At 35.0% G+C, this 15,475-nt stretch overlaps 1 protein-coding gene across 1 annotated transcript; it reads left to right on the top strand.

Annotated features, from left to right (window-relative positions):
- The first annotated feature begins 1,257 nt into the window (after positions 1–1,257).
- On the top strand, positions 1,258–13,769 carry LOC135219183 (uncharacterized). The gene is made up of 2 exons (XM_064255729.1): positions 1,258–1,351; positions 13,392–13,769. Exons 1-2 carry the CDS (start codon positions 1,258–1,260, stop codon positions 13,706–13,708), a joined length of 411 nt encoding a protein of 136 aa, XP_064111799.1. The 3' UTR covers positions 13,709–13,769.
- The last annotated feature ends 1,706 nt before the right edge of the window (positions 13,770–15,475 follow it).

Genomic DNA, 15,475 nt, shown 5'->3' with positions numbered 1-15,475 from the left:
TAATAATAATAATAATAATAATAATAATAATAATAATAATAATAATAATAATAATAATAATAATAATAATAATAATAATAATAATAATTTTGTGTAGCATCAGTATAAACACTATGATGAAAATCGTTCATAATAATAATAATAATAATAATAATAATAATAATAATAATAATAATAATAATAATAATAATAATAATAATAATAATAATAGTAATAATAATAATAATAATAACATTATGTAGCATCAATATAAACACTATGATGAAAATTGTTCGCCAAAATAAATGTTAATATTCATAATTCTTTCCACTTTAAAATATATATCAACAGAATTCTCCCAAGATCCTGTACCTCTCTTAAATTGATCATGATAAGGAGAGCTGATCCGGTTCTCGAAAACTCTCTGCATAAATTTCAATATATTTTTGGCAAAAATGACCTAATATTTACACTTCTAATATTACGAGTGTTTACGATCGACCTTGATATAAAAATTATTTTATATGTTGGTGGAATATTTTTACTTGAAAGTTATTTTTGTGAGGTTATGAAATATTGCCTCTTCTTGTATGGAGGAAATGCCGTCGGTACACCTCACGCGGTGCACTGTAGGCATTACTAAAGGGTTGTTTGCAGTATCCCTTCGTCCCTTAGTTGTGTCAGCTTTTTAGCCATTTACTTTATCGTCACTCCCGATGACTTCCTTCAGTCTTGTTGTCCGACCTCTGTATTACTTTTTAGTGCAGCTGTAAGGTTTTCTCAAAGTTCTATCTTTACATCTTCGTACTTCATCTCCTTTATTTTCTGGGTCTTTATCATGCTGTCCATTCACTCCAACTCCCTGTTTCCAATGTCCTAAGCTCTGTATGCCTGGCAGTGCTCCAGTGTTTGTCTTGAAGACACAACTTCCTCAAGCTAGTCACTCAATATCTTTCTGAATTAACTGACTGATTTAAACCAGTCTGGCGACACACAGCAAAAAGGTCATCATGGTTATCCTTCTTATAAGGACATTACTTACAACTAACTGTTTTCAGTGTCATAACCTCCGAATATCAGAAAGTACTCCAGTGTTTTTCAAAAAAGTTAATCCATATTACCTCTCCGAATCAATTGAGTGATTTACGCCAAACTAGCGACACACAGCAAAAAGGTCACCATGGTCATCATTCTTATTAGGACATTACGAATAAAACTAGACCCCCCACCCCAAATTTGGGTTGATGGGCGTACTACTACAACTTAAGGCCCACAAAAATGAGGCCCAACAAAATTCAGGATATGTCGAACTCTGCAGGCCAAAGCTGCGGGACTTTGGAGTATGTAGTGACGTCACTGGTGGCCTTGGACGGTAAAAACGGGTGGGTGGATCGTTTCGTGGAATCTATGGCAAGTGGAGTTTTTGTCGAAATGATTCGTTTGTTTTCCCCCACCGGGCGAAAGTGAGCGATAGTTTTGGAGAGTCTGACTTTGTTTACTACTGGAAACTTTCGGTTTCAAAGGGAAATATTGGGACTTATTCAAACTAAGGGATATTTTCATGGGACGAGATATGATTGCATTTTTTTAACTTTATATTTCAAGGGTATTTCTATCTACACATGGTAAATCGCCTTTAATATGTTTTTATTGAATTTATCGAAATGTTATGGTTATGAGAATAGTGAATATTACTGAGAGAGAGAGAGAGAGAGAGAGAGAGAGAGAGAGAGAGAGAGAGAGAGAGAGAGAGAGGACAAATCCGAGAACTGCAGGACGAGGAAACGACATTTAGATAAATGTGAAAGATAATGAGCAAAATTGGTTGTTTAATTGACTGGAGGTCATATATACATAATTATATATATATATATATATATATATATATATATATATATATATTATATACATACATGCATACATACATATACAGGAAAATACTATACCATGTAAGACATTAAACACAGAAATGCCAAAACTGTCACTCATTATATGAATATATCCAGAAGACATTATGAACAGCACCTTTAGAAGGTGAGCCAGTTTCCTGTATTATGTTTCAAGCTCCTTGGAGCCCCGAAAAGATATTATTAAGGGCTGGGGAAGGGACCATCTAGAGAGGGTGGCCTCTACGAGTGATTAAGCGACCTTCCTACTACTGGGAGATGCAAAAAAAAAAAAATAATAAAAGAGAGAGAGAGAGAGAGAGAGAGAGAGAGAGAGAGAGAGAGAGAAGAGTTCAATGTCTTGTGTCAATCTTTTTTTATTTTTGGGGGAATTTTGCAAATTGCATCATATATTTAATGTGCCGTTATTTTTCGAATTAGCTACTTTCAGAGTTAGTTTTTATATTATTTTTATGTTACCTTTGAAGAATAAGTTGATAAGTACGATGTATATCACAGTGGAAATTAGATTTTGCGTTTTCTTGTAATTTGGAACAAACAATCGTCATAGCGTTGTTTAATATGGTGAAGAAATTGGATATGTTATTATATATATATATATATATATATATATATATATATATATATATATATATATATATATATATATATAGGAAATACACTACCTAAGTAGCAACAACTGCAGCAGCCTCGGGAGAAACTTCACTTACGGAAACTATACAACAACAACAACGAAACAACATAAATAAATTGCACGAGAAATATGTTAATAGTGACACTGAAAACCGAATGAAAATTACTAATTATTCCGATCAATAATACTTCTTAAAAAGTAGTAATTTTTCTCCATGAAACCAAAACAGAAAGGAGGTATAGGAGTTAATGCCCAAAGAGAAAGTATTATAAAGCTTTCGATTATCCTGCTTAACTTTCTTCTAGAGAAAGGACTTTTAACGGAAGTGAAAGTTTTAAGAATTAATTATTTTTCTGAGTGTCACTTCAATTAACACTTACAAATGTAATTAAAAGTCTCGAATCCATCGAAACTTGATTAACTGTCTTTTCCTCTAATCGAGATTTACCTGTGAAACTGAAAGTCCCCGACAGCTAGGTTAGATAAAACAGGTCTGAGCTGTGGGTTCAGTATTGGTCCTTTTAATTATAATATTCCCCAGGATACGCCAACTCACGGTCAGGCTACAAAAGAGGCAAAAGAAATAGGTTAATTTGCATATAGGTAACATATGGTTGATGCCTTCCTGATAATTCTTACCTATAGATGATACTGAATTACCAAGTGGTAGTTTCTTTGCTGATATAATTTCTTACCTGTAAAGTATATATCAAAATAACAAAAATGATAGGTTCCTTATTTATATAATCGTATCAAAATTACCAAATGGTAGTTTCTATGCTGGTAGAATTTCTTAATTGTGAATATCATCAAAAGTATTATAAAATACTTAGTTTTTCATCAGGTAATTGTGTCTCTAGCATCCTTTCAATTAAACTCTATTTTGTATTGAGTTTCTTTTCTTACCTTTTTATAAGTACCTTTTGTGAAATTGATATTTTAAGTATAACTAATAAATTGTGTATTGTTTGGTCATTACAACAAGAAACTTCAGAAGACTCTAAAATAGATGTTTAATTGGACATTACCAGGTGAGATGAAAGAGAAGGTTAGATATGTCGGATTGGACATTAATGAAACAAGGAAGAGAAAGATTAAGAGGAGGATACGAAAAAAAAGCAAAAAAATTAAAGGAAACGACAAAATAGAAAGAAGGCACAGGAGGATTTAACAACAACAGCAACAAAATATACAAGGAGAAAGATTAGAATAAGAAAAAAAATAAAATAAAACTGTAGGAAACGAAAGAATAGAAAGAAGGCACAGGAGGATTTGGAGGAGGAGTAGGAGGATGAGGAGAAGAAGAAGAAGAAGGTAAAAAAAAAAACACAAGAAAAGGAAAACCAGTCTGGGTGGGGTGAGAGCGATCGACCACACCCTCTGCACCAAAAAACTGGCTCCTCAGTTAAGTCCAGGTAGGTCCTTCTCCTCACCACCTGAGCTGTGTGGGGAGACCATCGCTTCTCGTCTGGTGCTGCCTCCTGGCGACGGCTGCCTCACCCGGTAACAACGGTATGAGAGAGAGAGAGAGAGAGAGAAGAGAGAAGGGTGGCTAGAGTAATCACTTCACACTTTTCTGGGGGGAGGGGGAGAGAGAGAGGGAGGGGGGGGAGGGGGGAGGATGGAGGGAGTGGTTATGGGGGGAAAGGAATGGTAGGGACAAGGTCACTTACATTTTCATTGATGAAAGGAGGAGAGATGAACAGAGAGGACAGGACAGAATGACAGACAGGACAAACAGAGAGAGAGAGAGAAGAGGGAGGGAGAAGAGAGAGGGAGAGAGATGAGAGGAGAGGAAGGAGTGGAGGAAGGGAGGATGGTAGGGCCAGACAAACAGACACTTCATTTTCAAAAGAGAGACAGACAGACAGGCAGTCAGACAGATAGAGAGGATGGTAGGAACAGACAACTTACATTTTCATTTTCGAGAGAGAGAGAGAGCGAGAGAGAGGAACGGGAAGAAGGGTGGCAGAATGACCACTTGCATTCTTATTTCTATAGAGAGAGAGAGAGAGAGAGAGAGAGAGAGAGGAGAGAGGACGAGAGACCCCCCCGAAGAGAGAGAGAGAGAGAGGATGACTTACACTCTCAGGAGAGACAGTAAGTGACAATCCACTTCCACTTTCAAGACGTAGACCAGCATTTACTTACGCTTTCATTTTCAGAGAGAGAGAGAGAGAGAGAGAGAGAGAGAGATTATCCTCAAGACTTCACCAAAAGAGGCCGATTACGTGAACTTGATTGAGGAACACCTTCACTTTTTACGAAGGACATTATGCTAACATGTCGACTCGTTCTTGTGTAACTGATTATGCTTGTCTGTTGCACGAGGTCTTTGGAATATGGTATGATATATATATATAATATATATATATATATATATATATATATATATATATATATATATATATATATATATATATATATATATATATATATATATATATATATATACATACATATATATATATATATATATATATATATATACATACATATATATATATATATATATATATATATATATATATATATATAATATATATCAATAGAAAAAAAAATTTATTTATATATTCGAATCTATCAACAATTATCTCAATATTAACTTATTTGTTAACTGAATTCGTCTCTCTCTCTCTCTCTCTCTCTCTCTCTCTCTCTCTCTCTCTCTCTCTCTCTCTCTCTCTATAGTATATGGTGCAGTTTCCAAGGTAATTATTCTATTAATTAATAATTGTTACCTTTCAAGTTCCCAACGCACCTGCCTGTCAAAGTCACTAAAAATTATAGCTATTATTGGTCTGACACTTTAGAGAGAGAGGGAGAGAGAGAGAGAGAGAGAGAGAGGGGGGTGGGGATGGGGGAGGCCTGTGGGGAAATGATTCAGTAGTTATACAAGTCTTAATTTTGAAATAATTGTCGATATATTTTAACAGCCTCTCTCTCTCTCTCTCTCTCTCTCTCTCTCTCTCTCTCTCTCTGGTCTGGCATTTTAGAGAGAGAGAAAGAGAAAGAGAGAGGCTGAAAGAGAATAATCAAGTCATAATTTTGAAATAATAGTTGATGGATTAAAACAGCCTTTCTCTCTCTCTCTCTCTCTCTCTCTCTCTCTCTCTCTCTCTCTCTCTCTCTCTGCTATGGAATTTTAGAGAGAGAGAAAGAGAAAGAGAGAGAGACAGAAAGAGAATAATCAAGTCATAATTTTGAAATAATATTTGATGGATTTGAACAGCCTCTCTCTCTCTCTCTCTCTCTGTCTGTCTGTCTGTCTGTCTGTCTGTCTCTCTCTCTCTCTCCTCTCTCTCTCTCTCTCTTTGCTGTGGCATTTTAGAGAGAGAGAAAGAGAGAGAGAGAGAGAGAGAATAATCAAGTCTTAATTTTGAAACAATAATTGATGGATTAGAACAACCTCACTCTCTCTCTCCCTCTCTGCTATGGGATTTTAGAGAGAGAGGAGAGAGAGAGAGAGAGAGAGAGAGAGAGAGAGAGAGAGAGAGAATAATCAAGTTATAATTTTGAAATAATAGTTGATGGATTAGAACAGCCTCTCTCTCTGTCTCTCTGTCTCTCTCTCTCTCTCTCTCTCTCTCTCTCTCTCTAATAGAAGGCAGCAGCAGAAACCACCTCATATATAATAAAATGATATACAAAAACTGAGTGGCCCTATAATGGAAGAGACTTATTTGCAAACAAATAAACAAAAAATAAAACAAACCAAAAAAAAAAAAGCAAAAGCAACCTTTTACCCAGACTTTATTTTTTTCTCTAAACAAAAACAGGTTCATCGTAGTTTTATGATTCCAGACATATCGACGGATTTGGCTGACTACCGAGACAGGCAAATGCTATTGAGATAAAGGTGGCTGCATTTGCAAATAGATTGAATCAGAAAAGAGCGAAAATAAAGTAAGAAATAAATGACTAAATAAAGTAATAAATGAAAATATTAATAAATCAATACATGTATAAATAAATAAACGAGTTCATTTGTCGTAAAGTTACATTTATTTGAGCTTTTGATTTTCTTCATATTTATACAAGTGGAATGATATGATCAAATGGTATGATTCATCTGAGGGAAAGACATTGTTAATTCTCTCTCTCTCTCTCTCTCTCTCTCTCTCTCTCTCTCTCTCTCTCTCTCTCTGTCAAGATCATAACGATTTATTGCTATTAGATGATCCGACATTTTTAGAGAGAAGGAGGAGAGGAGATGAGAGCAACGAGAGAGAGCTGGCGATGAGGGAGAGAGAGAGAGAGAGAGAGAGAGAGAGAGAGAGGAAATAAGCTATTAAACAAGTTCTAAATTTTAAAAGTAGTTGGTTTTACGGATATGAATAATTTAGTTCTCTCGATCCTCTCCTCTCTCTCTCCTACTCATCTCTCACCTGTTTCTATCAGAAATCCATTAAGAATTTATTGCTAATTGTATTGTCCTGAACAATTTGTATGAGAGAGAGAGAGAGAGAGAGAGAGAGAGAGAGAGAGAGATTAAGTTAATAGATAAGTTTCAATATTGAAATAATTGCTTAACGGGATCTTGACCATTACTATCCTCTCTCTCTCTGTCTCCGATTAAGTCAAGGTGCAATGCCACTGGTCATTTCATCGACCCAAACATACCGTCCGACCTCAGGTCAACGTGACATTTCGTAATCTATGTCGAAATTCACATTTTAATATCCTTGGTTTCCAGCAATTACAACAAATAAGTGGAATGGTATTCAATTCATTAAAAATAATTATTATTGCACCCAAAAAACTACAACTAATAAACGTCTGGGTTCGCTCAGGGGATTCCAACTACAATTAACCTATGGGAGGGCCTCTATGAGGTCATATCCCTACCTCCTGTAGGGAGGAACCAATCAACAGGTAATGTACTTTAGATCTCTCTTTGTTAATTGTAATATTCAACGTTTAATTCATTGACTTAACAATAGTAATATCTGTATATGTTTGTAGCCATAATCTTTATTTATCTATTATTTTTATTCTTTCAATACCTTTCAGTCTCATTTGACAAAGAAAAATACGATAAACAACTTATTTTTCCTAAGATTATTCGATGATGGATTGTCATAGCTCGAAGAAGTGAATTAAATTAATTAAGGTATGGTATTGACGCCCAAGACTTATAATAATAATAATAATAATAATAAATAATATAATAATAATAATAATAATAATACAATAATAATAATAATAATAATAATGTAACAATAATAATAAGTAAATAATAAAAGTTGACTCAGTTTACATCAACAGCTAACCAAAATCATTCAATAGCACTCCACTAATAATAATAATAATAATAATAATAACTAATAATAATCAATAATAATAAAATAATAATAAATAACTTAATAATAATAATAATAATGAAATAATAATAATTAATGATGATGATGATAGTTTACTATATTAAACTGTGGCAATTTTTTATTACACAAACTTTTATCACGAGATTGTGAATTTAGTAGCAATGTTAGCAATAGTAATAACATTGGACCTCACCTACTGGACTCCCCATTAAAACAAAATATGACCTCATCAGGGCACACGATAAAGAGTGCCCCTACAGAACCCTCAGGTGAGGTCGAACTTTCTACCAATTACCATCACGCAACAGGTACGATTAAGATGGCGTGAATCGAGAGAAACAGCTCTTAAGTTATTGTAATTAGAAACTCGAAAGCCATTTGAGGTTGGCACAAATGTGGGGATAATTGGCCGTAAGTGGTCTCGGTGGGATATTAAGATTATGGAATTAATGTTTTCTCTCGAGGTGGATTCCGGCTAGAGGTTGGCTTTGGTTAAGCAAAGAAATGCTATGGGTCTAATTCAAATGCATGTGGCTGGGGAATGTTGCCTCATGATGTTACTTAAGAGCGTTATAGGGCTTGAGGCTGACTCAGACAAAAGCCTGCCATATATTAGATGCACGAGATAAAAAAAAGAAAAGGTTAATTAGAATCATTCAACACACTAACCTAAAGATAAAAGAGATATTTATGGAAACGTGAAGAATAAATATAAGCAGACAGCTCTGCCCTGGTAAACACGGGATTGGTGAAGTGAAATTCAACCAGTATCCTAAAGTCTTCAACAAAGGCCATCATCGAATGAGGTCATTTTCGAGATTTCCAGAAACAAAAATCTTTGAGTTCAACATCCGTATTTTAATGATAGAACGAAAACATAAACAAAACATGTTTAAGGAGAAGAGATATGATGCTTCAAAATTGCATTTTCATGCGAGAAGAGAAGTCTCCAATCAGGCTCTTGGTTTCAATACTTTTCCTGCAAGGCTTACGTTCGAAACATCTTTAAATATTTTGGAAAACGGACGGCAACGCTTTCTCTGCTCAGGTAATTTCTTGATGAGTGAATCAAGTTTCCCTGATTAAGACACAATAGTCCTATGACAATGGAACTCGTGATATTATACGAGGCTATATACGACAATGCCTGTTATAGGCGTAGAGGTGCCTGCCAAAATAGCCTTCAAGCTTCTATCTGTAAAAGAGTTCACAGCGGGAGATATCTCAAGTCGTATCCACTACGATTTGAATATTATGAGTCTAAGTCTTACCTGCTGTTACTTGAAAATCATAAATCTAGGTCTTAACCTCCGTAATTTTGAATAATATACTCTATCACTTCCCTCAATTCATGTTCGAGAATGAAACCCCAAATGAGAATTTCTCCGAGAGATGCTTTGTCCTTACTTTTTGCAATGCTGTTAATCCCTTTGTCTCCTTCAAATCCAATTACTTTTTACGTCGAATCCATGAATACTGACTCGATGCTAATGCTTTACCAAAATTACTACAGACAGGTCGTTAACTGGTCTAAGAACAGGTTTTTTTTGCGGGGGGTTAGGGTTAGATCCTTTTATTGATGTTTTTATTTTGTTTGCACTGATATGGAGCAGGTCTGACGAAGACTTATCCTTCAATGCACAAAGCCAAAATAAAACCAGAAAAAAATAATACTGTAGTTCAACATTAATCATTTGACAAAGTCTGCACAATTTATATCTTTACGCTACTATTTATAGAAATGAAATTACGCTGATAATAAAGAGAAGTGGATAAGAAAGAAACTGAAGTAAAATCTGACTTAGCCCAAAAAAATTACTCTAGCTCAACATTAATCATTTGACGAAATCTGCACAATTTATATCTTTACTTTGCTATTTATAGAAATGAAATTACGTTGATAATAAAAATAGAGACGAAAATGGCGTAAAATAGGTTTTAAAACTATCTCGGGGTCGGGGGGGGGGCGGGGGTGGGGCTGGGGGCGGAGTCCCAGGGGAAACCTAGACACATACGGTAATCGGTTTGTCGCATTGAACAGAACCAACTTCGGTAAAAACGACGTTTAGTCACGCGACGTGTTTTTTTTTTTTTTTTTCTACAAAACGAGAATCTCCGCCGACGGTCCCGTTGGGGAACCTTGCTTTTGGGGATGCAAGGACATTCTCGGTTTTTTTTTATAATTTTTTATTAAAAAGAATCTCGTATTCTTCAAAGAGACGACGCCGGTCGCACTTGAAAGTGAAGGCAAAAGACTCCGAATTCCCCTAGGTCTCGAAAAGTAGGATCTGATGGAGATAAGAACTCTGGCAAGAAGTTCACTATAAATTCACTGACTTCTACATGATACAACTTCATTACATTTTTGTAGTATAAAACCTTCCCTACCTCCTTATTAAATATGCTACCATATTACAAAATCTCATTCCAAGTTATTTTCACTATCGTAAATTTGTCTGAATATGAGAAACAGTACTAATTCAGAAAGATGCTCTCTACAAATTTAAGGTTCAATCAAAGAATGATCTCTCATCTAAGAGCGGAATGAAAAACTAATAAGAATGCCTAAAGAATCATGCCAAAGAGGAGAGAGAGAGGAATGAGAGAGAGAGAGGATGAGATGGAGAATGAGAGAGAGAGAGAGAAGAGAGCTACTGTCCTTCGAATCGTGTTGCTATGGCCAAGATCGACAGGATATATTTTATTAATGTTGGCCAGGTAGTTCGGGGTAATGGTACAGCAACCTATTATTTGGCCAGGCGGGTAACTGCAGGAACAAAAAGTAGCAGACGATTATTTAATCATCATTTTGGAAAGATTAGTTAATTAAATCAAATAAATAAAACGACCATCCACACACATTACCAAACTGTGCACCTGGTCATTATTTTACAACTAAGATATATTATACAAGCTTTAGTCCACATTGGCAAAATTTAACACTTTATATTATATATATATATATATATAAGTTGATATATAATATATTTATCTTATATATATTATATATTATATATAACTGTAAATTTTGCAATGCGGACTACAGCTTGTATAAATATATAGATATTTTAATATATCTATATATATATATCATAATATTATTAAATATATATGATAATTATATATATTTTATATATTTAATAACTATATATATACTATAATTATATATATAATTATATATATATATATATAAACATATTATATAAATCCACCCATAGGGTTTGGTCCATTCCCTGGGGGGGGAAAAATAGGCAACCATCGTTGTGAAAATAAAATCAGAACTTATTTCGGCACAGAAACTTCCTTGATCATTACTAGGAGTCCGACTGACAATGCGGTAAAAAGGCAAAAAATAGAACTGATATTGAAAGAAAAATTTTAAGTGATTATAGAGAAAACACAACTGTCTTGGTTAATATCTACTTTTCTTGAACTGTCCTCCACTTCAACTTACATCTCAAAATAAAACCTAAAGAGTTAAATTACCTAACTTAAGAAACAAAAAACTAAAAAAAAAAAAAAGAAATGAATAAACGTGGAGGGTTACCCGTTGCCCTTTAATTTGCATGCGCAAGCAAAGTTGATCAATGTTTTGTCAACGATTTTCGAAATAGGAGAAGTAAATAATTACTTTTGGAGTTTTTCAAATTGGGCCAAACGAAATCGTTTTGTTTTTCCATGGGTTATTTCACAAGCAAAATCAAATGGGAAGTGACTGTCAACAAAATGATGTTTTGTGTGGTGGTTTAATTAGAGAGAAGAGAGAGGAGAAGAGGAGAGAGAGACTCTGGGATTGGGAGTATTTTGTACCAGTATTCCAAGGATTTTTCATAAAACTGAAAGAAATTTTGTAAAGAAATTCTTAAAGTGTATAAAGAGTCGTTACGTGAGTGTTGTTGTGCTAAGGGAGACGAGAGAGAGTAGGAGAGAGAGAGGGAGGGACAGTGAGAGACGGGAGGAGAGAGAGAGAGAGAGAGAGTGATTTTTAGTATACGTTGCGTTAAATGCTGTTTAGTAAACTGGTCTGTTTCCCCGACCCTTTTAACATTTTGCAAGCAAAATCAAATAATGATAGAAAGTTACGACAAAAGCTCTAAGACAAGAAGAGAGAGAGAGAACGATGAGAGAGAGAGAGGAGAGAGGAAGAGAAAGAGGAAAAAGGACTGACTTCGGACCCCATAACTATACTGTTGATCAGTAGTAGCGATTATAGATAACTATCTTTTTCATTTATTTATTTATATGTATAAGGTTTTTAGATATTATATATATATATATATATATATAATTAAATATTATATTATTATTTATAATATTAGATATATATATGCTAATTAACAGTAGTATTAGTAAATAAACCTTGAATATTCATACATATAGTAATTACATGTATCACGGTACCGATACATAAACATGAATATTATTACTCTTGATGTAGAGCATTTCTGTGCCTAAAAAAACTGTAATTATAACTGTCTTCACATATCTGTGTGCCAGCCACCCGTACAGAAATACTGTTAACTACCCAGACCCCGTAATGCATAACAGACAATTGAACAGTTTAATTTAGTGCAAAAAAAAAAAAATAAATAAAGACTGTCAATTCCTGCGTCATGTCTTCGTGCTTGCTGGATGCGGATTTCTTGCCCCGAAGCAGTTTTTCCACGACAACCTTGGACGAGCGAAGGTCACTGCCGTGTGTGTGTATATAAGCACAGAGCGATGAGGTCTTGGTATCAAGCTTCGTCTTGGCGTTCAGATCATACCACAATCATGTGAAGGTATTCCTGTGGTGAGTCAAAGTACTGGCTGACCTGTACGTTATTTTATCTTAATTATTTTAACTCCCATTGCGGTTAGTGCCGGGGGGGGGGGGGGGTCAGTGCACCTGCCGTGTTGCACCGTAGGGAGTTCCTAAGGGTGCTTGTTGAGTCCCTTGATGTTCCTAAGGGTGTTTGCTGAGTCCCTGACGTTCCTAGGAGTATTTGCTGAGTCCCTTGGGCACTTTTTAGCTTTTTACTTTACCTCCAACCCCCCTCCCTTTCTTCAATCTAGCTGTTCAACATCTCTAAATGTCTTTTCTCAGTGCAACTGAGGGGTTTTGTCCTACTTTCACCTTTAGAGGATCGTACTTCTTCTTTATTTTCTGGACCTCTTAACCTTGCTGTCCAACCTCTCCAACTCACTTTTTTTTACTGTCTGAGGCTCTAAATAGCTCTCAGTACCCAAGTGTTTTGCTTGAAGCTTAATTTTCTTAAAATCGAACCAGATCAAATAAATAATTATGAGTGAATCAAATTGTTAACTGATAGATGATGAAATCTTTACACTTGTAATTATATTTCAACTTCAGTAAAGTCTTCAAAGGTTGATATTATAGGAAACTCACCATAAATCATTACACTGTCGAATGAATCATTCGTTTACTCCAAATTGAAATAATTATTAGTCGTTCATATTGTTAACTGAAAGTGATAAATCATTGGTATTATTTGTATTTAGCTTCAAATTCCAGAAATCTTGAATTATTTTTTTAATGGAAATAAGTAAAAAAAAATTATTACACTATTCTGAATCCTTCGTCTCCTCAATCACCATCCCAGGTCCTCATTGCTCTCTGCCTGGTGGCCCTCGCAGCCGCTCGCCCTTCGGATATCGTGGACTTCGAGTTGGACAACCACGAGCAGGAGCAGGAGGGTCAGCCCGGCAGGGCCGTCGAGGGCGAGTACTCCTGGGTAGCGCCCGACGGTAACGAGTACCACGTCAAGTACGTCGCCGACCACAACGGCTACAGGATCGTCGATGACAACGTCGTGCCCAAGGCTCCCGAAGCCGACTTCCCTGAGGTCGAGGACGAGGAATAGTTCAGAGGAATCTTCTATCAATATTGGATGAACTTCTTTCAATAAATATTATTTTCATATAGTGGCAAGATTTAATGTAACCTTTATGGGTCTTTTAGTGAAACCTGTATAAGATCGAGACGAGGAATAATAATTATAATTCAGAGGAATATTATATCAATATTGGATGAACTTCTTTCAATAAATATTATTTTTCTAGTGGCAAGATTTAATGTAACCTTTATGGGTCTTTATGTGAAACCTTTATAAGTCTTTATAAAATTGTTGAGACGAGGAATAATAATTCAGAGGAATCTTATATCAATATTGGTTGAACTTCTTTCGATAAATATTATTTTTCTAGTGGCAAGATTTAATGTAACCTTTATGGGTCTTTATGTGAAACGTGTATAAGTCTTTATAAAATTGCCAATAAGTAGCATTCTTTAGTCGAGACGAGGAATAATAATTATAATTCAGAGGAATCCTCTGTCAAATTGGACGAACTTCTTTCAATAAATATTATTTTTATATAGTGGCAAGATTTAATGTAACCTTTATGGCTCTATATGTGAAACCTGTATAAGTCTTTATAAAATTGTAAATAATGAGCATTCATTAGTCGAGGACGTGGAATAATTCATAGGACTCTTTTATCAATATTGGATGAATGTCCTTCAATAAATATTATTTTTATAAACGGAATGTCTTAATGTCTCCCATACGTATGGGTATAAAATTTTCGAAAATGAGTAACTATTCATAGAATTAAAAAATCAATACTTATTGACGTTGTTTTCGTAAGAACTTTCTTAAATGGAAGTGTATGAGAAGTACATTTTCTTTAAAATTATATTTCAATAACATTAAGGGTAAATGTTATATAATCATCACAGCAATTCTTTATTCAGCAGCTTCAGAATAGTTCCAGCAACAGAAGAACAGCTGTTGCATTATGTAGCTGTCTTAATCAATGAATTAATTTATGAATGACTATACTAAACAAGATAACTATATACAGTCTTTGGCCAGCAACACAATCTTTTTTAAGCAACCTCAGAATAGTTACAACAACAGGAAAATAGATGCTACATCATACAACCATCTTTATGAATGAATTGTAGTAAACCAGATTATTATTATATTCTTAGGTAAGCAACACAATTCTTTAAGAAACCTCAGAATAGTTCCAACAACAGCAGAACAGCTTCTGCAATTATGTAGCTGTCTCAGTGAATGAATTGATCTGTGAATTAATGTAGTAAACCAGATTACTATATCTCTATATAGTATATAGTTTAAGTTCAGTAACACAGATGGTGCATTACATAACGGCCACTGGTCAACAAACTCAGATTACCTGCCCTGCCCCTTCTCCTCTTTTCTCTGAGACAGAAAACCAGTATGACAACAAACTAATGCCCACTTTTCAAGCCCAGACCCGAAGACAAATGACACGCAATTTAGAAATTTAGAAAGGAGAGGAGGGTGGGATTCAGTCACTAAGGAAGGGATATGTAGTAGTTATTGAAATTAATATAAAATTTAAGCCCTAGGCCAAGCACTGGGACCTATGAGGTCGTTTAGCTCTGAAAATAATGTTGAAACAATTGTAATGAGAGGGTGGAAAGTTAGATGGAATAAAAAGAATACGAATAGAGGTATAGTAAAATGAATGAAAGGAGTTGCAGCTAGGGGCCGAAGGGACGCTGCAAAGAACCTTAAGTAAAGCCTACAGTGCACTGCGTAAGGTGCACTGAGGGCGCAACGCCCCTAAGAGGCATATAG

Source organism: Macrobrachium nipponense, chromosome 19 (genome assembly GCF_015104395.2).
Source record: "Macrobrachium nipponense isolate FS-2020 chromosome 19, ASM1510439v2, whole genome shotgun sequence".
Taxonomy (NCBI): Eukaryota; Metazoa; Arthropoda; class Malacostraca; order Decapoda; family Palaemonidae; genus Macrobrachium; species Macrobrachium nipponense.
The sequence above is the reverse complement of the archived record's forward strand: the minus strand, read 5'-3'. Positions and strand labels throughout refer to the sequence as shown.

Bases quoted from the DNA above. Each gene is read 5' to 3' on its own strand.
- LOC135219183 (XM_064255729.1), top strand. From the start codon at position 1,258: ATGAGGCCCAACAAAATTCAGGATATGTCGAACTCTGCAGGCCAAAGC. The intron at 1,352-13,391 runs GTAAAAACGGGT...AATGGAAATAAG, and splicing joins GTCACTGGTGGCCTTGGACG to TAAAAAAAAATTATTACACT.